We start from the raw sequence: 20,816 nt of genomic DNA, 5'->3' as shown, positions 1-20,816 counted from the left end.
AGTATAGTACATGTAATACTAGTAGATAACGCACGCGTGGATAACCTTCTATTACACGCCCCTGCCCACTGTTCAACTATTATCTAACTTCCCCTTATTTCCCACCACACGCTTCGATCGCGTCCGTTTTGCCTCTCCCAAACATGCCACCTTGGCTTATACCACGCCTCTTACTGTCTGAATTTACATGGCCTGACGACACTCAGCCAATAAAAAAAAATACCCCCGACGCCTCGATCAACAAATCCGCAACTCCGTCGTTTTTGAGGTTTCTTGCATAAACACCTGCGACGATTCTCTCGATCATATTGCGGTTGGGTCGGGATACCTTACGACAATCAAATTGCTCAGCTTCCATTTGGGCTTATATTGAAATGGTCGGATGGCACGGAGATAGAGGAGGGTCTCGCCATGCAAGTCGTCAGAAGGGCTGGTTTTCCCGTACCGCGAGTAATATGCTATGGAGAACTATCAGATATACCACATGCACCGATTTTGATTCTGATGACTCGCGTTCCTGGTCAAAAGCTAGGCCAGGCTTATGAGTCGTTAAGTATCGAGGATAGGAGGTCGATCTTACAAGAGCTTAAAGGCTATTTGCAGGTGATGCACAGGTGGTCGAATCTATGGGGCGAGAAGAGGATTTGCTCGCTGAGAGGGGTAGTTCCTAACCATTTTGCTGGCCCGTTCGAGTCGGAGGAGGAACTTAACAAGTATCTTATATAGCCTTCTTGGTCGGGTGGTTTTGAAAACCGCATATCAAAACAAGCTCACAACGTTGCTACAGACATGAAAAAATTACAGCACCGCATTCCGTTTACTCACAGCGATCTTAAACACCATAATATCATGGTAATGGGGGGTCGGATCACAGGCTTCCTTGACTGGGAATCGGCAGGCTGGTATCCTGAATACTGGGACTTCACTACAGCATTGAGGTTCACACCGGAGGACTTTTGGTGGTATAACTTCGTTATAGACCTCGGGGGCGGCGCGTATTTGGCGGAACTGAAATGCGAACACGCACTGGCCGCCTTGACGAGCTCTTCATATTACTGGTGATGCCGAGGTTTTTTCTGTCTAATTGTGCTTGTTCTCAATTTTTTTTTTTTAATCTGGATAAGGCGCACTATTCTCCCCATTATGTATGCTAAAGCTTATATGAATGCAGCCCTGTCCAGTGGGGAGTCTGGACCTCGGGAGCTATTGATTATCACGCCTGGGAAAGCCACTGGAGTTCCATATGTAGTAGATAGTACATATACGTACATGAGCCTCATGATGAAGACCCCATACATAATCTTATCAAAACTAGGGATATAAAACATCAATTTAAGAGATCTATCATTTGTGGTGCGCATAAAGTTGAATCAAGTCAATCTGTAAATTTGGCTTCGGAAAAAGGTATAGGTGAACTATTATATTTAACAATGCAGCCGACAATGTACAACTACTTCTCCACAAATCAATGTATCAATCCCAAAACTAGATCAAAGAACGGAAAACTCTCATAGGAGCCGCCTTGAACCAAGCACCCCAGGTAGGGTACACGATCTTGGGTGGGAGATCGACATCCAAGATGCCGTCACGCATTCCACTGTAGACATCAATGTCCTCAATCTTGGTGAACCAGCCTCCACGCTCAAGCGAAGGATCCTTGTTGAAGTATGTGTACACTTGCCAGAAGATGAAGAAGCCGATGGCAATCGGAGCAGCAAGGTAGTTCATGAAGAAGTCCTCGGCGTTCATGGGATACACCGACACGTAAAACTCGGCAATAAGACAGAGGACGTTAAGACTCAAGCCAATCCAGCTACCAATAGCACCGAAGGGGGCAACGTAAGCGAGATCGTTCACGTCACGACCATTGTGGCTCCAGGCCTTGCGGAACTGGATGTGTGCCAAGCAGATACTGCCCCAGACGAAGAAGTTGGAAATACCGGACAAAGCCAGAAGCCAATCGAAGATGATGTCACCGGTGTTGGAGGCCTCGTTGATGAATGCGAGGAAACCGAAGCAGATCTGGAGGAGGATGCAGTAAAGAGGGCGACCCTTTCCGTCAATGTAAGCCATCCACTTGGGTGCCATGCCGCGACCGGCCAGGGCCTGAATCGTACGACTAGATCCGTAAGTCGCGGAGTTGGCGACACTGATGACTGAGATAGTGATGACGGCGTTCATGACTGAGGGAAGACCGGAGATACCGGCGTTCTGGATGGAGACGACGAAGGGGGAGGCCTTGGTGTTGGAGCCGGAGGCACCGAGGAGATAGGCGGCATTGTAGGGGACGATGAGACCGACAATGAACGTTCCGAGGACGTAGAAGATCATGATACGCCAGAAGACTTGCTTGCAGGCCTTGGGGACTGACTTGGCGGGGTTCGCGGCTTCGGCAGCGGCGAGACCGGTCAACTCTGTTCCACTGAAGGCAAATGCGGCGGTGGTGAAGACTGTGCAGAAGCCGTAGAAGCTAGTGAAAGCACCCGGGTCGTGCCAGTACTTCGCTCCAATGTATCCTCCCTTTGGTGCACCACCGCAGTCGATGACGATACCGAGAATGATGAAGCCGATGACAGCGGTGACCTTGATAACACCGAGAGCGAATTCAACTGTGATGGTTCAGTCAATATACTGGATGTTCAATGATACATGAGAAGTTATAATGATCTTACCTTCACCATAGCCTCTAACACCAAAGATCTGGATGGCGGATAGGACAACCAAAAACACGGCGATCCAAATACCAATGTTCAAATCATCTCGCCAGTATTGAATAGTGATACTAGCAGCGGTAAGTTCGAAAGGTAAAATGACAAGCCAATTAAGTGCGTAGTCCCAACCGACGGCGAAACCCCTATTTCCAACAAAGATAGGACGTTAGTTGAGTGTGTAGTAGCTGGGGACCTATCCACAAAGAGACTTACCAGGAAGGACTAATGAACCGGACACAATAAGCGAAGAAAGCACCGTTTTGAGGGTAGAGCACAGCCAATTCTCCCAGTGCTTGAACAGTCAACAACAACATGAAACCAACAATTAAATAACCGAGAAGCTTGAAAGAAGAAAGTCAGTACATGTGATGTATCTCCTCCTCATGTCCATTGGAACACTTACCAGAGAGCCAGGACCTCCCTCCCGCAGAGCCTGTCCCGTACTGACGAATAGACCAGCACCAATGGCACCACCTGAAGAAAGAATTAGCCACATCACATGCAACGCAGACAAGAAAAGCCAATCCCATACCGATAGCAATCATCTGCATATGACGGCCCTTGAGATTTCGCTTCAAAGTGCCCGCTTCGATATCGGTATCAGGCGCGCCCGATTCACCATATGGTGGAGGAACAGCATCGGCAGACGACGCCGGCTGGACAGCCGACGGCACCTTTTTCTCAACATCTACCTCTTGGGCAGCCATTCTGTAAAGCACAAGCGGAAGTTCGTGTTGACAGAAAAATAAAAAGGGGGGCTGCGGTGCAGCCTGGGGGGTAAATTGACATTATATAGGATCAAGGCGGTTCAGCCACGAGGGAACCTAGTGCCATGTTTTCGCCAAGCTCAGTTCTCGAAAAGGCCAAAAGTGCAAAAGGTCGAAATCTTGCCTACGGGCCACGCGATCCTCGCTGCGATCAGACCATCAGGATTTTGGGAGATAAGACTCTTTGAGCGAGCTGCGGTCCGCGTTGGGGTCCATGGGGGAACCAATTAGGGTGCTTTGCTCCGATGCTACTCGGGGCTTATCACGAAGAAACTGGCGCCCGAACCTAACCGCAATTTAATCGTGTATTTGATCCCTGCTCAGTGTGGCGAGGGGAAGAGGGGACCATCAGTACGGAGTATCATGTTTCTGATTTCTCCACCGCTATCTGCGGGAGTCCTGTGGGGGGCCGCGTGTGTGTAGATCGTTTTTAGTATTTACGGAGAACTGCCTACGTTAAATGAATGAGCACCATTGTGCACTTTGAGCATAACCTTGGAAATTCTCCCACTCCCCCCTTGCATCACCAGGGCAAAAACAGTTTTTTTTCTCCCCCTCAAGCCGAAGTAATATTTTTTTTTGCTTGGAACCTTGAAATCGGTGGCGATAAGCCTAAGCCTAGTGTGGAGTTGAGGTTGTATCGTGTGCATAGAGATAAGCCGGCGAAATTGAACTGAACTTTGAAAAAGCCGCCACACTGTAAAAGGCGGGATTAATGGCGACTTGATAAGCCAATGCAAGAGAGAAGATGAAGCCATGGGGTAGACCAAGGCTTAACGGGGCTTAGCTTTTATCGACATGGACGGAGAGATGCTTATCGGGCCAATCAGATGCGGATCTCCCGGAGAAGTTTAAAACAAGTCCGAATTGGGGTCACATGGTATGTTTGATTATGGTTTTGCTCTGGTTGTGCACGCTTTATCGTGGTATTTCTACGTATCAGGTATTATTCCAACCCTTGATAAGAGTATCTTAAGTGTGTCATCACCAGATTAAGCAAGTAATGCAATCAAGGTTATCAATTATCAGTTTATTCCCTTTCCTGTCATTATCGTCGATGCAAGTCAACAGAGATCCCTGTGCATGCAGCTATGGTTCACCCCTGAAAAATGGCTTCTAGAAGGGAACAGCTCTCAAAGAAGCTTCGATCCAAGAAAAAAAATAGAAGCTTAGAAGCTTACAGGGGTATTAACTCTCGGGAAACTTCCGGCACAACCTGACCGAAAAAAAGAAAAAAAGGACAAAAGACTAAATCAGAGCTGCATTTTCTTACCTAGGACGAATGACAAAGACAATCTGAAGATACGAACAGGCGTAAGTCGTGTCAGCCCAGGTGATGATAGTCGGAATCCATTTCGTTCCTCGCTCGAATCCTCCCAAAACCAAAGCTGAAACCCCTCTAGCATTTGGCGTTGATAAGATTGCCTGATACTCCGGCGTACCATGACACCAAGCCCGGCACCGTGCATCGGGCGCCGGAAGGCCATTTTGGAGGTAGATATCACAAACAGTCGCCGTGGTCACAGGGTTATTCACATTAACTCGAAATACATACCGGAGATCCTCAGTCTCGTACTTTCGGTATGTGGCGATAGCAATGTCAGACCAATGAGGTCCGTCGATACGACGGCTGTCCAGGGCGCAGATCACGCCTGGTCCTGTTTGTAGAACGTAATCATTTCGTGTTGTGCCGCAGCCTGACTTTGACGACCGGCGTCGTTGCCTAAGGACTACTCGGGTGTATTTGCGCCCGGTTGAAAGATGACGAGATCGGAGCATGAGCTTGAGATTGCTGGGTGGGTAGTAGCGGGAAGCATCATTGATGTCTAGGGGGAAACTTCCATTGAAAATGTACCAACCATAATTGAATCGCAGCATTGACATTGAAAGGCGGATGGGCGTTATAATGCATGAGTCGTCGCTTGGGTCGTCTAGCCATTTTTGCCATTTTTCTCCTGCTGCTTCAGCCTCACCGTATTTATAGGTTGCTTTGAATAGATTAGAGTCAGCCATGGAAATCAGGGTCTATATTGGAGGGAAATGATGAATGGTATGTATGGTAATGTTCAGATCAGAGTGAAGTCTATAGCTAACAGACATCGAATCGCTTGCCATCTTATACCCATCGATGGACTACAGAGGCGCTGGATAGGGGTTTAAAGTGTTACTATGATATGTGCATACAATGGGACAAGGACAGAGTACTCCAACATTGAAGTTTCAAGGTTCAAATATTTGAAAGATTTTCTTTTTTTCATGATATAGACAATGGTCGTTGTCGAGCTAGATAAAGCCCCAACAGACAACAATGAACCTAGAACAATGAATACCACATGTCTTGCAAAATGGACAAAAAGGATGAGACAGATCACTAAGACAACACTGATACTGGATGACCTAATAAAGTATGGTGACATATACATTCGTAGTAGAGATCTGGAGCATTCAAGTATTGATTCTTTATGTGTTAGAGATTCAGAATGATTGCAAAGAAGAAAAATAGACAAAGGTTTTCAAGTGCTAAGAGTATGCATTAATTATGAGACTCTGAGAATATCGAAGGCACTAGTAGTGCGCACTGTCGCGAGATCGATCGAACCGTCCGCCAATGACTTGGAACTTTACTTTACCTATTTGAGCCGAAACATCCTCAAACGGCGTATTCAACGTATTTCAGTAAGTTCCAATACATCGGCTCAAAATAACTAGCGTGTCCTATGGCTGGATCGACAATATAATGATCTCATCGTGGATTGGTTGACATGTGGGGGACTGTGGAACATCCCCGCATTTCGGGCTGACAGCCACGAGGAAGATCCCGTCCAAGGCTGCCTTGAGTACTCCGTACCGGTGACTCCGTCCAACCTCCTAAGCTTCCAGGGTTTAACTCGTCCCAAATTTAGTTGATACCCACCCCTTAGCTCTTGGACCTCATCCGTGTGCATGCGGACCTATGAACATCCTTCTTGACTAATCGGCATTCAATGTATGGTGCCGTCACATGAGCACCTCGCTGAATTTTGAGAAGGCTTTCGACGTGTCCGATGGTCGTCCGTTGGAGGTCCGATGGAGCAGTCTAAGCGAGCGGCAGCTTGCGTTGTTACTGGTCGAGAGCTTTGCCCGGAAGTGGTTTGCCTTTCTGCAGGAGAGTAAAGGTTCAGGGTTCCGGGCAAATTCTCAGCCCGGGTGGAAGTTGCCTCAGCCTGGGCAAGCCATCGATGCGGAATGCAGCCTGCGGAGGGGGCTCAGCTCAAGAAAAGGGGGAAAAGAAAAGGGAAAACAAAAAAAGCAGAGCTGAGCATTGTTTATCAGTCGAATGAGAGTGAAGGTTCAAGGGCTGGACTTGGTAGCCCGTTGTGGGCAACAGAAGGCCCGGAGAAAGCCGAAGCACGCTCATAGGTTAATCCGAGAGTCGACTACCATCTTTCCCTGAATTGGAATACACTTCCCAATTTGTTGACTTTCTAGTTTCCCCCTCTTGTCATTATATTTCCATTCGGATAAAACTACCTCTATAGGGGACTTTTTTCTTCATGTATCCAACGGTTTATTCCACCTCCGCAAAATCGTTCTGTCACTCTCACTGTGGATGTTTTCCCCCGCGGGTAACGCTAACCGCATTAGTGACTGGAGCGACATGTGGAGCAAAACAGTAGCGAAGAGTTGATGGCCGAGGTAAGACTTTAAATTCCCGGATTTCTCCCTTGACTCTCACCCCTGCAGTCTCTGATCCCGTGAACAAGATTCATGCAAAATTGCGCAATTCCAATCCCGTCAATCTCAAATACCATGCGTGCATAAGCGTTTTCTCCCTTGAATCTCCAGATTCTCCACTTCTTACCCCAGCAAGTGCAACTTGTGCTCCGCTCGGGCGCAAAAGAATAGACCAAAAAAAAGCCAAAGGAAAAAAAAAACCAAACAGAACAAAATGAAGACCGAAATCGGTCCCGAATTGGCCGATGATCAGGCTTTGGCCCGGCTAGGTAAAAAGCAGGTCCTGAAGCGACGATTCGGCTTTTATTCCATTGTCGGCTTTGCCATGGCCGAGTTGATCACGTGGGAAACGGTCCTTACACTTTTCTACGAATCCTACGAGAATGGTGGCTCCGCTGGTGCCATCTATGGCTATATAATCGCCTGTCTTTCTACCCTATCCACTTATACCGTCATTGCCGAGTTGGCTTCTATGGCACCCATTGCCGGTGGTCAGTATTATTGGGTTTATATGCTGGCCCCAATGCGGTGGAAGAAAGTTTGCTCTTATCTGATTGGATGGTTGACTTCATTGGCATGGATTGCCACAATTGCAACCGAGACTATCTTCTTGGGTACCATGATTGAAGGGTTGGTCACCTTGAACTACCCGGACTTTGCTCAACAGCGATGGCAGAATACCCTATTAGCCTGGGCTAGTGTGGCTGCGACATTCTTCATCAATGTGGTCATCCCAAGCATCTTACCCCGGTTTGAGATTGTTATCCTCGTCCTTCATTTGGCTGGTTTTATCGGAGTCACTGCTACTTTACTCGCAATGTCGCCGAAGAAATCTGCTCATTTTGTCTTCCAAACGACATTGAATGAAGGTGGTTGGCCTACTCAGGGCATCTCATTCTGTGTGGGCTTTATCGGAAACATTGCAACCTTTGTCGGTGCTGACGCTAGTGTTCACATGGCCGAAGAAGTTGCCAACGCTGCGACTGTGATTCCACAAGCGATTATCACTGGAATGACGCTAAACAGTCTCCTCGGCTTTTCTATGATGCTCACAATTTTGTTCTGCCTGGGCGACGTCAAGTCAGTCCTGGGTTCATCAACAGGCTTCCCTTTCATCCAACTCTTTTACAACAGCACCAATTCCTACGCAGGGGCATCGGTCTTGACTGCCCTTATCATGGTACTAACGATGGCATGCTCTACTGGTATCACCGCCACCGCATCTCGTATGACCTGGTCCTTTGCCCGGGACCAGGGATTCCCCTTCTCCCACTACCTGAAGAAGGTGAACAAGCGCACCCAAGTACCCCTCGTATCTGTCTCCGTAGTCTGCGGATTGGCCTGTGCCCTGACCCTCATCTACATCGGATCCACCACTGCCTTCAACGACGTCATTTCCTTGACCGTCACCGGATTCTATTGTACCTACTTCCTCCCCAGCGCCTTCCTGCTTTACCACCGGATCAAAGGAAATGTTCTCCCCCATGGCACCATGCTTGACGGAAGCCACCCCGATGCAGCCACTAGCGCCCCTGCCAGTACCAAGGAAAAGCCCGCCTTTGTGCAACCCAAAGAACCCGGCGAGGAAGACCATCTCCCTATCTCTAGCCTAGGCAGCCCCGAACGCAACATTGTGAATGAAGACAAGCGCCCATTGGAGTTTGAGATTGCCCAGGCCCCCCTTATCTGGGGCCCGTGGAAAGTCCCCGGTATTCTGGGAACCATAAACAATGCGTATGCTTGTGTGTACATGCTCTTTGTCGTGTTCTGGAGTGTCTGGCCTCCACAGACACCCGTTGACTACACGACTATGAACTACAGTATAGTTGTTACCGCCGGTGTTTTGGTCCTAAGTGGTATCTGGTATCTTGTCCGTGCGCGCAAGGAATACAAGGGCCCCCTTATCGACGAAGAAGTTGCGGAGATTATGCACCTCACACCAGGAGCGGTGAGATCGCAATGAGGCTGAAAAGTTCCGGGACATGGCGATGAGATTTGATGTTGAGAAACGAGAACCATGTATTTATCTGTTTAAAAAAGGACCAAGGATACCCCAAAATGAAATACGAATCAAAGTCAACGATTAAAAATCAACTCGAAGGTGTGCATCGACTTAGCAACAGAAAATCACATGCAAATAGTACATTTCAAAAGAAAATGATGCATAAATCCCAAACACGAACAACTAAAACACTCATACTTCAACCCACAAATCACAATCAACGATCTACACCCCTTACCAACAAATCACAACCCACCCCCACAAACATGTTCCCAGACATTCTCCGCAAGTCTTCACCCCCAACACGATTCGCCCGATTAGGTTCCGGCACTTACAAGAAAAAGGAAAAGCGCCACGAGCCTGCAGAAGACCCACCGCGTGTTTGCAGGGGGAGGTACCAAAGCGGGCGTCCGGGCAGGCCAAGGACCATGACGGATCCCGAAGCGTGTTCTCATCATCACCTTTGATTTGATACCGCTCGACCGCTCGATCCACGATCTACTTGTCGTACAAAATCAACAAACAGGGGGCCCTGCCTATTCTCAGCTCACGCCCCTTTCCCGCCCCGGGCCCTATTTTTTACTAATATTTAGTTGGTTTCAGTTGACGGTATTAATATGGCCGATGGATCTGGTCGCGTTGCTGGCTTGAGTTTACTACTACTTCGCTTAACATGAATCAACATCGCGATAGAACGGAGGCGTTTGGTCCGCATCCGCCTGCGAAGCAGTTTGTGCTTTGTTTCGATGGCACGGGGAATAAGTTTGCTGGAGATGCGTCCGATACGAATCTTGTCAAGATTTACCGTGTAAGATCGGGGTTTCTTTCTCTTTTTCCTCATCCTGCCCATCTAATGTATCGGAAAGACGAATGAAGGAAGAATAAACTAGACGCTTAACTTATTACGGAACATTCTATACAGATGCTAGATCGAAGCCAAAGCCACCAATATCACTACTACCAGCCCGGCATAGGAACGTACGTGACATCGCACACACTAGGAAGCAAGAGCCGGCTCGCACGCATCAAATCGGCCTACAAAAAGACCAAAGATGTCGCTCTCGGGTCCTCGTTCGACGAACATGTCTTGGGCGGCTACAAGTTCCTCATGCGCTACTACATCCCAGGCGACGACATCTACTTCTTCGGCTTCAGCCGCGGCTCGTACACCGCGCGCTTTCTAGCCGAGATGCTCGATTTCATCGGCCTCCTTCAACCGGGTAACGAGGAGTTGATCCGATTCGCCTGGAAGACGTTTGCCAAGTGGCAGCAGCGCAAGGACTCCACTGAAAACGACAACGAAGAGCGGCATCGGCTGTTCAACTTTATGAAGGCGTTCCGAGAGACCTTTAGTAGGCCTGTTGGGCGGATACGGTTCATGGGCTTGTTCGATACGGTGAACAGTGTGCCGATGTTTGAGAATGCGTGGATGGAGAGGAATAAGTTTCCCTACACGGCTAATAGTACCGCGCGGGTTATTCGGCACGCGGTATCGATTGATGAGCGGAGGGCGAAGTTTCGGCAGGATTTGATCTCGCAGGTTAGGTCTGTTTCTGGAGGTGCAGGGCATAAGTTGAGGCACTTGGTTGATCATGCGAGGGGCAGTGTGCCGGATATTGTTTTAAATGTTTCCGGAGATGAGAATGGGAATGATCGGGCCGTGACGCATGGGCGTGCGCACGATCGGCCCGGATCTCGTCAGGAGAGTGACCGTGGAGAAGAGCGGTATCGGGCGTCGTCGCCGTTGCCTAGCCGGAGGACTAGTTCTGAGTTTCTGGCCAATGAACGCGTGAATGGTGGGCTGATACCTGATGTGATATCGCTTAAGAGCGCCGTCTCGAAAGCCCACCTTCGAGTCCCGAGTTTGCATATACCCGGCAATGAGCACGACGATGAGCAAGACATTTCTGAAGTCTGGTTCCCTGGGCAACACGGAGATGTCGGTGGAGGCTGGAAGCTCAACCCGAAAGATAAATGGCCCTTAAGTCATATTCCGCTCCTGTGGATGGTCAAGGAGGCACAGCTTGTAGGGTTGGAGTTCGACGCGGAGAAACTTCGACGTTTCAATTGCTACGAAGAGCCTGGGGCTGAGTACCCCGGACCCCAGCGCAAACCGAATGACGGTCCAAACGGTGACTCTGCATCGAACGCTCGCGACGTCCTAAGTGGAGAAAGTGATGCTTTCGTTCAAGCCCTTACGCAAACCATGGATCATGGCATAGTACATGACTGTCTTACTTATGGGGGAGGAGTGTCGTTTTTATCGACATTGTCCTGGCGGCTGATGGAGTACTTGCCTTTCAGAAGAATGGATCTCCAGTCTGATGGGTCTTGGAAGCCAATTCGCTGGCCGCTGCCTTGTGGAGAAGTGCGTGATATTCCTGATGATGCGCAGATCCATGTTTGTGCTATCCATCGCATGGAGATTGATCCATCATATCGGCCTGGGAATCTCATCATTGGAGGTGGGGGCCGAGGTGTCAAAAGAGCCCCAGAGAGATATGGCATTGGAGAGTGGGAGGTGTGTAAACATGAGGATGATCTTGTGAGACGAACTTATGTTCGTAAGAAGCCCGCAAGCGTTTGTCAAGATGAGAAATCCTCCGAGTCCGTTTGATCGGTTTGATCTAGATAAGCGGGGGCTACAGTGCTTGTGATTATGTAAATCCATGGCTTGAAGCTGTCACCTAGTCCTTGATATTAAATGATGAGGTAATCGTCCTGGTGTGTCTTCCCCGCGCTATGTGTCTGTAAATGATAAGCATTGGTGGTTTGAATTGCAGGTGTAGAAACTGGACTCACAAAAAGCATCCATGGAACATTACTTCGATCATGAGTCGGCTTTTGAGCTCGCGCATGCCATACCTTCTCGAGGAGCGTTTGCGGAGCTGAGATACTCATCTCTGATCTGGCTTTGATGTCTGCCAATCGTAGCAAAATATAGTGCCTTGAATGTGAAGAAAGACAGTCGGCCCCCGCAATAAAAAGAGGAAGAACCAACAGTTCAATCAAAGGACTGGAATGTGGAATGTTTGAAATTGAATCTAGAATTGCGGTGACTGAAGCTTGTATGAAAGGCTCAGCAGCGGATTCCTTCTCATCCAGAAGACGTCGTGTGCGCAGGATGCATGTATGACGATAAGCCTCAACAACATCTAGCCATAATGGATCATTATTGGGGTAGAAGCAGCGCGACTTATCCCATATATAAAACCTGTTGATCAAGGACTGTAATCTGTCGCTGTATTCTTTGGAATCTAGGCGACCCATAGAATGAGCCTTGGCATGCTCAAGTGCTTCTCCAATTAAGAGGACTAATTCGCGAGGACAGCCATTGACCGACTCAAACCTCAAGTTGCACAGTGATAACAACTTCTCGCGAAGATCTTGAGAAAAACAAAGTCTTCCAGGGGCAGAAAATGCGCGAATAATATCCAGCCTGATACAAATAAGTCAGATTGAGTCCACAGCTCTTTAGTACGGACCAGACTTACCAAGCCAAGTTGCTTAGGAAAAAGACCGTCCTTTCATCAGAAACTGACAAGCGCTGATCCAGCATTAACTGGGAGCTAATAGACATAGCACCAGAAATGTGAGCCCCATGAGATGATATGCCCGATTCACATATCTACCAAGATTAGCGCTGGACAGAAGCGAAAGCAGAAAACTTACATCATGTAGAAGAAGGATTTGGATAGTAGCAAATACACCATCTCGATCATTGTCGCTGAAATCGCCAGAGCATACCTTTCTGATCACCACGCTAAGTTCGGCAATTGCCTTGAGGCGATAGTCTACCGCGATCGCTTCATAAAGATGCTTATCGGATTTCAAGTGACCCAAATGACATGCAGACAGCGCGAGGACAGAATATAAAAGACCGATCTGCTCGTATGCCAGCGGAAGGACATACAGGCGATATGGGTTTTCACTGTTATCGACTGACTGTGCTATCTGATGAGGGCAAATGACATGATCGTCTATGGCTCAAGTTAGTAGAGAAAATGAATGCTCATATAGAGAGGGATGGTCAGATAGTACAATGAGAAAGCAGAGTTGCAGTTTCAGCCGACTTGAGCACCTGTTCAACTTGTGATCCTTCATTTGGAGTAAGACTCTGGGAAGGAGGCACTGTTCTACTTGGCGTGCCCGAATATGAAGAGCGACTAGACTTGCTGGTCTGTGCCGAAATCACTGGTGATGCAGACTGCGTGTGGTCGATGTCGATCGGGACATCTAGATTCTTCCATTTGCCTCGACTGGCGATCCCGCAAAAGCGAAACTTGTCGGGATACCCGCCACACGTCAGTCCTTTGCTAATGCATCGCTTGCATATTGGCTGTGCGCGGTCACATTTTCTTGATTTCTGACGGCATGTCAAGCATGCAGCGCCTTTTTCGTATCGTGAGAGGTAAGCTCATGAAAAGATAGCGGGACCCATGCGAGATTAACGCACCGTTGGGTTTCATGTCAGATGAAATGAGATTGCATTACCTAAATCTGCGATCTTCAGAGCTTGATTAGGCGCCAATGTGGTTTGGATTTTATGACAGGCATTACCAGCGCTATGTTGTCTAGTCATCAAAAGTTAACGTTGAATCAAGCTAACGTTAGAGGGGCCTGAATTCTGATTATGTCATCTCATGTCTACAGTTCGTTGCCCAGTACGCATACTGTAGTAAGCCAACATTTAAATACACTCGATGAATACATCTTGCCGACCGAAGAATTACTTCCAATGTCCAAATTTCCAATTTGAAAATCAAAAAACTTGAACAGAGGCCCTAGAATTGATGGAAAATTTGAGGTTAACTCATATTTCGGGACTCGGGGGAATACATGGCATCTTTATTCCAGTACTCCACACAACCTTCCAAGAGTTGAATACCGTATTTTTCTTCGAGCCAATAGGAAACAAAGGAACATTGAAATAACGGTTGACAGTAAAATATCGGTAATTATTTCTGATTTCAATGTAGATGATCAAGGTCAGAGTACGTTGACAACTGAGGGGTTGCCATAGCTCGGGGATCGGAGTAATGTTCTCGGGGTAATGCTTAGCCGAGGTGCGAAACGCTCCAGAAGGTGTGGCAACATGCATTGTGATGCATATATAAAGCACATTAAGGTACATGTTTCTGTCTTCACAAACTTCTCCGTGCAAGATACATGCTGACTACAGTTATGCAGCGAAACGTCTTCTGAATAAATCTCCGAGCCATTCTGCAAGTGCTATACCAGGGTCCATATACCTAAGCACTTGAGTAGCACAAGTTTGCCGATCTGTGTGGAAGCATTCGCAAGCTTTGCCAAGATGTAGTAGCATTTGGACTAGAATAACAAGAACATAGATCTGGTAATCAAGTTGTTAGCAAATCAATACCCAAATCACTCTAGATTAAATGCCACAAACCTTGAAATCTTACATAAAGCATTGGTGCATGTGGCCAGCCGAGAAGTGGAGAAACGCGGGGTGCCCCGGTTTTTTCACCCGACCCCAAATCTTCACTTTTCTCTATCTCTCCCTCGGCCATTCTTTCTCAGATCATCGGACTATCGCCGTGATATTCAGACCGGCCCGGCCCTTTGCGGATACCATTCCGAGCGTCGCATTTACTCTGTACGTCATGGTCAATCGCCGATAGCACGTTAGCCTCGCTGTTGCAAAATGCCGAACCCTGCACTGTCCACGCAGCACTTCGCCTCTGCCAATCAGCGGCCTGGGGATCTAGATAGAGACCAGAGTCCGGGTGAATACTCGTCCGGGGAGGATTCCGACAATGATCTCGTTGGCAATGGCTCCGGAAATGGGCGCGCATTGAAACGAAAACGACCTCTCACTGTCTCGTATGTACCCGAGCCCATCACGCTAGCCTGACTGGCGCAAGCCATACGGCACATCAATGATGAATAGTCCCCCGCTAACGCTGTTTCTAGGTGTGAACTGTGCAAACAGAGGAAAGTCAAGTGCGGTATGTGAGACAATCGCCGCTGAAAGATCGGAATCCAAGCTAAATGAGATCCTGGCAGATCGAGTGCAACCGAGCTGTGGCTGGTGTACTCGGAACGGTCAATTATGTGAGTATAAGGAACGGAAAAAGCCTGGCTTGAGGGCCGGGTATGGTAAGGAGCTAGAGCAACGACTAGGTAAGAACATGTCTTCTAGCTTTTGATGTTATTTTTTGAAGAGAAAGGCCTCGAAAACTAACTGGACAACAGATCGACTGGAAGAAGTCATTCAATCCCAAGCAAGACTCATCGAGATGCATATCTTGCAAAATCCACATTCAATGCCAAACCACAGAGGATCAATCTCCTACAGTTCCCCATCTGAACCATCTGCGGTCCATGGCCCTAGTCCCCGAGCGGCGCTCTATTTCAACGACCCTGCCACTGCAATGACTTTGCCTTCACGGCATGCAGATGTCTCAATCACTAGCCCTTCGGATACTTCGGTTAAGAACCTGGTTTCAAATGGTCTGCAAAATGGGAGCGTATCTACCATGGGATCATTGCCACCACGGAGTGTGCATAATAATGATTTCACGGGCAACGAATCATCCTTGTCTGTACCTGTCAGCATTTTTGCAAATCAAGAACAGTCATTAGCAGATCCAGACCTCGATCTACCGCCATATGATCTTCTATACGCCCTAGTGGATCTGTACTTTGAGCACATCAACTCTTGGTGTCCGATCCTCCATCGCCGATCTACATTGGACACTTTCTTTGGCCCATCGCCATTAGAAGAGGCCGACCGCATGGTGCTTTATGCTATTGTTGCAACAACATTACGCTTTTCAACCGACCCCCGACTCAGTGAACCAAATCGGAAGCGTTATCACGACTCTTCAAAACAGAAGGTATTGCTGTATGGTCTTGAGAACTCATCCGTCAAGGCCCTACAAGCACTTGTAATTTTAGCCTTGGACTTGGTGGGATCATCAAACGGACCTCCTGGTTGGAAACTGCTGGCTCTGATTACTCGGTCTGTGGTCCAATTAGGATTGGCGGTCGAGTCAAAGTCATCTCTCATCGCTCCAGTCTATCCCTCTATTTATACTCTCCGGGCCGTCACATTGTCCGAACCCGACTCATGGATCGAGGACGAGAGTAGACGTCGTCTGTTCTGGATGGTCTACCTTTTGGATAGGTATTCAACCCTGGCCACGGCGTTTAACTTTGCCTTGGACGATAGAGATATCGATCGAAAACTTCCCTGCAAAGACGAATTCTTTGTTAAGAACCAAATGGTGGATACGAGGAGATTTCACTACTCAGGCGACCGTGCAGATTATCTTAGCCATGCAGATACTGTCGGCTCGTTTGGACTTTATATTGAGATCCTGGGAATTCTTTCACGTGTCCATGTATTTTTGAAACGCCCAGTGGACATCGGGTCTCTTTCCGATGTTGAAGAATGGCAATCAACCTACCGAAAGCTCGACAGTGAGCTGACGACATGGGAGTTCAATCTTCCTCCAGAATACGCTTACGAGAATTCCTCTCGTCTTTTCAACGGGGCCAAACCGAGCCGAAATCTGCACAGTGACTGGGTGCAGCTTCACGCTACCTACCAAACGTAAGTCTCAAACTCACCCACAATATACCCAATGTTATGATACCCTAACTTGACTATTCTAGGGCTGTGATTCGTCTTCATTCCTCTGCGGCTTATCCCACCACCAGATCGCCAATATTTACCCCCTCATACAGCGCAAGCCAACGATGCTTGTTAGCAGTCGACAACATCCTCTCAGTCACCCGCTTCGTAGTAGAGAACAACATGCTCGACAAACTCGGACCGCCATTCGCCTTCACGCTCTGGGTCTCAGCCCGCCTTCTCCTCGTCCACGGCTCAACCATCGCTCACACCGTCAGCTCCGACATCATCTTTTTCGTCGACACACTGTCCCGCATGGGCCATCACTGGAAGGTCGCAGAGCGATACAGCAACATCCTCCAGCGTGTCCTCGACGAATACGGCGAATACCAGCAGTCCGTCGCCATGGACGGCGAGCGCTCAACCCCCTCTACAGTCAAGATCCTAGCCGACATGCGTCGATGTGCATTCGACCTCGACTTCCTCATCTCCCGCCAACCGCGCGAATCGCCCTCTTCGGCCAGCGCTAACGGAAACGACCCAAACCGCCCACCTGCCGCTGCCCTGGCTCCCCGCAACCTCGCTCCAAACGAACTCGAATACCTAGACGTATTTGGTTTCTTCAATGTCCCGCGTGTACCGCCCGCCCGAGCTCCTGATTCAGTTGCAGCCTCGCATTTGGATATCTCGGAATCGGTATCGAATCCCATGTCTATACATGGACTTACGGGCAATGGGTCCGTTGTTGATGGACACACTTCCTCCAATGCGAACGAGTTCAATATTACCAATTACTTGATCCCGACTCCCGAGACTGATTGGCTCTTCAGGCCTGCGGGATGAAATCGTTGAATTCCGGATCTGATATTTCTTTTTGGTATGATTTCTACATCTGCAATTTGGGAGTGAAGCCCTCGTGGGTTGGTCACTCAATAGGGTCGCGATTGTGACTCATTTTTAATCGTGATGGAACACGCATCGCGCAGGGTTTCGAATGCGAGCCTACTCTTTCTGGTTGCTACAGAAGCTTCCGCATGAACCACGCACAACTTCATAAGCTAGACCCGGGCAGGTTTATTCTTCAGAGCTCCAGGGATTGCTACATACATAACTAGCCATGTGTACATTTCTACCGTGGGACAGACTCCCATGTATATAGTTACTTACTATGTTTAATCAAAGTATTCATGACAGAACATTTTCGAACATTTCAACTCTTCTTTCGCCTGCCTGGCCGAGTGGATTTGAAGAATTGGAAGCTCAGCCCTGGAGGTAGAACTCGGAGCTTGAAGGCGTTACTAGGCACCTGGGTACAGCAATAGAAAGGCTAAGTTAATCAAATTCTACAAAGACATGGCAACGAATAAAACAGTGAGCCCACAAGAATAATATCGACAAGATCATCTTCAAAACCCATGGATAAAGAATACCAGCCACGGCGTGTAATGAGATGTAGCATGTAATAATAGACAAACAGATCGTAATAAGAAAAAAGGGCAACGACATGCCACATGATCACGCGCATATCGAACATTCATAAAGCAGGCGGAGCAGGAGAAACGAGATAAGAGTCATGGTGATCATATATGCTGGACAAGGAACAGAAATGTACGTGTTAAAAGGGGGAAACGGAACATCATGACCGGATGCCAAAAAAGTAATACTTTCATAGAAGCCCATCATATTCATCCATAGAAGGGAATCAAGTAGATTCTGGAGTGGAAGCAGGCTGAAGTCGCACCAGAACTTCCTCCAGGAAAGCATCAAGTGTGACATCAACACCACCGCCCATCTGGACTTGATCCTCCATGTCCCAGCGATGGAGATTGGTGAATGCTTTTGAAATGTCATCAACGATATGGTCCATGTTCCGATGGACGCGAACGCTTCGCTCCCACTGCTGCTCTTCTTCAGGAGTGGGTCTGCTGTTGGGGTTTCGTGCTGGGTCGAGACGAGTAAGATTGCGACCTCGTCGATTCATAGCTGCACGCAAAGCGGGAATGATCACAGATCCGTAAGCGGTGGCGCGATCGTTGTCTACCGGTGCTTTGGCTGGGGGTTGTGGAAGTTGTTTTGGCTGCTCGTTTCCACGAGAACCGGGAGTAGGAGTGTGTTGTCTAGCAAGACGCTCCTCGTATTTCGGCGCAAGCTTAGACTTAAGTCCGGATGATGGTTTCGCATTCGGGGATGATGCGTCGGATTGCTTTTGAAGAGCTGCAACGGGCGCTTGGCGAGGTTGAACTGGGATTGCATTGATATCGGGAAGGGGACGCTGAACGGGTGCAGGCTTTTTGGCGAGCGGCGATTGTTCCCTTATTTGGTGGCTGGAACCGGCGACAGGAGATTTTGGCTGAGGGGACACATCGGCACGGAGGCCTTTAGCGTATTCCATCATTGCCTGTGCATATCTTTCGTTAGGGCCTCTGGCGGGAGAATTCTCTTCCAGGGTGATTGTTGGGTTGTTTGCGCGGGTTTGGCGGGAAGGGGTGTTCAATGGCTGGCTGGTTGTCTGCTTTACCGGCGAGGATGGAATAGAGGGGGGAAGGGGCTTTTTCGATGGAGAGGTTTCAACGGCGGGATTTACAGGATTTACAGGATAAGATCGAGTTGGCATTGGCTGGGGTGGCGGCGCCTGTTTGGCCTCGTCTTGCAAGTCCCATTCCTCTGTTTCCTGAGAACGAGAATTGGTAGCGGAGTCGTTCATTGGACGTAATGGTGGCACGATGTGTCGGCCATTGGCAGGGCGGACAGTGCCAAAGTCCCAAAGATCCTCATGTGCTCCGGGATCCTGCGTAGGTTCATCGTAGGGTTCATCATCATATTCGTCATCATCATCTCCTTGACCTCGGTGAGTCGCTTGCCAGCGCTCTGCACGTTCAATAAGCTCAGTGAGGTATGTTGTCCGTTTCGCTCGTTTGATGAACGGGTGCTCCAGCAGCTCCTTGGCGGATGGTCGCTCCTTGGGATCCCGCCGCAAGCACAATTCCACAAATTGTTTGAAAGGCTTTGTGAAGTTACCATTGAGGGTCGGAGGTGGATTCTTGGGAATCAAAAACAACACTTTCATCGGGTGAATATCAGCATAAGGAGGATCTCCACATGCCAGCTCGATTGCCGTAATTCCCAAAGACCAGATATCCGCTTTGTAGTCGTAACCTGATTGCTTGATGACTTCCGGAGCCATCCAAAAAGGAGTTCCAACAAATGTATTCTTCTTGGTCATTGTCGCCGATAGTTGACCGGAAACACCAAAGTCTGCCAATTTGACCTGCCCACTGGCACTCAAGAGAATGTTGGCAGCTGTTGCCATGTTAGCTTTTTGAAACCTCGAGAGCTATGAAGCCAAGAAATCATCTTACCTTTGATATCCCGATGCAGCTTCTTATCTCCATGAAGGTAATCCAAGCCTCGAAGAAGCTCTCGCAGAATAATCGCAATGTACTCTTCATGGATCACACCGGGGCGCAACAAGCCATGACAACTGCCCCCAGAGCAGAACTCCATAATGATCCAAAGATGAGAGCCCTTGAGGTATGAGCCATGGTATTTGGTGACATACGGAGACTTCAGCTCAGACAAGATCGCAATCTCCTTGATAATCTCGTCCACTTCATCTTCGGCATTCTCAACATCAATAACTTTTATGGCCACTGAATCTCCAGTAATCTTATCCACTCTGATATAGGAATTGGCAATCAGTACACAATCAAAAGTAATGCGCGCATTTGATATTCGGGACCAGCCTTAACTCACCCTTTGTAGACCCTGCCGAAGCTTCCACCACCTATTCAAGTCCAGAATCAGCCAGTAATTCGTTTATAAAAAATTGCCTTAACTCACCAATACATGCTTGTTTGGTGTAGAGGGTCTCCGGGTCGATCGGTCCGGGCATTGTGGCGGCTTATCTGGCTTTCAGGAGAGGTTTGGGTTTCATGCGGCGGAGAACTGCAGCTTTGAGATCAGTAATCAGAACAATAGAAGACAAATTATCAGACTATCGCAGTGAGGGGCGCTTGGAG

The 20,816-nt window shown here is 48.4% G+C and overlaps 6 protein-coding genes across 6 annotated transcripts; 3 read left to right on the top strand and 3 right to left on the bottom strand.

Moving 5' to 3' along the window:
* Nucleotides 1-1,485: 1,485 nt before the first annotated feature.
* On the bottom strand, nt 1,486-3,418 carry N7466_011450 (uncharacterized protein; the record flags this gene model as incomplete). The annotated part of the gene is made up of 5 exons (XM_057170839.1): nt 1,486-2,609; nt 2,673-2,854; nt 2,925-3,052; nt 3,115-3,185; nt 3,244-3,418. The coding sequence occupies 5 exons, from the start codon at nt 3,416-3,418 to the stop codon at nt 1,486-1,488; spliced, it is 1,680 nt and encodes a 559-aa protein (XP_057015560.1).
* A 1,329-nt stretch (nt 3,419-4,747) lies between these two features.
* N7466_011449 (uncharacterized protein) lies at nt 4,748-5,491 on the bottom strand (the record flags this gene model as incomplete). The annotated part of the gene is made up of 1 exon (XM_057170838.1): nt 4,748-5,491. One exon carries the CDS (start codon nt 5,489-5,491, stop codon nt 4,748-4,750), a length of 744 nt encoding a protein of 247 aa, XP_057015559.1.
* Nucleotides 5,492-7,406: 1,915 nt separating this feature from the next.
* On the top strand, nt 7,407-9,155 carry N7466_011448 (uncharacterized protein; the record flags this gene model as incomplete). Its single annotated transcript, XM_057170837.1, has 1 exon — nt 7,407-9,155. The coding sequence occupies one exon, from the start codon at nt 7,407-7,409 to the stop codon at nt 9,153-9,155; it is 1,749 nt and encodes a 582-aa protein (XP_057015558.1).
* Nucleotides 9,156-9,460: 305 nt separating this feature from the next.
* Nucleotides 9,461-11,811, top strand: N7466_011447 (T6SS phospholipase effector Tle1-like catalytic domain-containing protein; the record flags this gene model as incomplete). Its single annotated transcript, XM_057170836.1, has 3 exons — nt 9,461-9,588; nt 9,888-10,002; nt 10,117-11,811. The coding sequence occupies 3 exons, from the start codon at nt 9,461-9,463 to the stop codon at nt 11,809-11,811; spliced, it is 1,938 nt and encodes a 645-aa protein (XP_057015557.1).
* A 3,051-nt stretch (nt 11,812-14,862) lies between these two features.
* Nucleotides 14,863-17,640, top strand: N7466_011446 (putative C6 transcription factor; the record flags this gene model as incomplete). The annotated part of the gene is made up of 5 exons (XM_057170835.1): nt 14,863-15,041; nt 15,132-15,166; nt 15,225-15,341; nt 15,414-16,776; nt 16,839-17,640. The coding sequence occupies 5 exons, from the start codon at nt 14,863-14,865 to the stop codon at nt 17,638-17,640; spliced, it is 2,496 nt and encodes an 831-aa protein (XP_057015556.1).
* An 859-nt stretch (nt 17,641-18,499) lies between these two features.
* Nucleotides 18,500-20,689, bottom strand: N7466_011445 (putative Ste20-like serine/threonine protein kinase; the record flags this gene model as incomplete). The annotated part of the gene is made up of 4 exons (XM_057170834.1): nt 18,500-20,097; nt 20,157-20,473; nt 20,551-20,581; nt 20,638-20,689. The coding sequence occupies 4 exons, from the start codon at nt 20,687-20,689 to the stop codon at nt 18,500-18,502; spliced, it is 1,998 nt and encodes a 665-aa protein (XP_057015555.1).
* Nucleotides 20,690-20,816: the final 127 nt, after the last annotated feature.

This window comes from Penicillium verhagenii (genome assembly GCF_028828195.1).
Source record: "Penicillium verhagenii strain IBT 33310 chromosome Unknown utg000013l_segment0_segment0, whole genome shotgun sequence".
Classification (NCBI taxonomy): Eukaryota; Fungi; Ascomycota; class Eurotiomycetes; order Eurotiales; family Aspergillaceae; genus Penicillium; species Penicillium verhagenii.
This window is presented reverse-complemented; position numbering and strand designations above follow the sequence as displayed.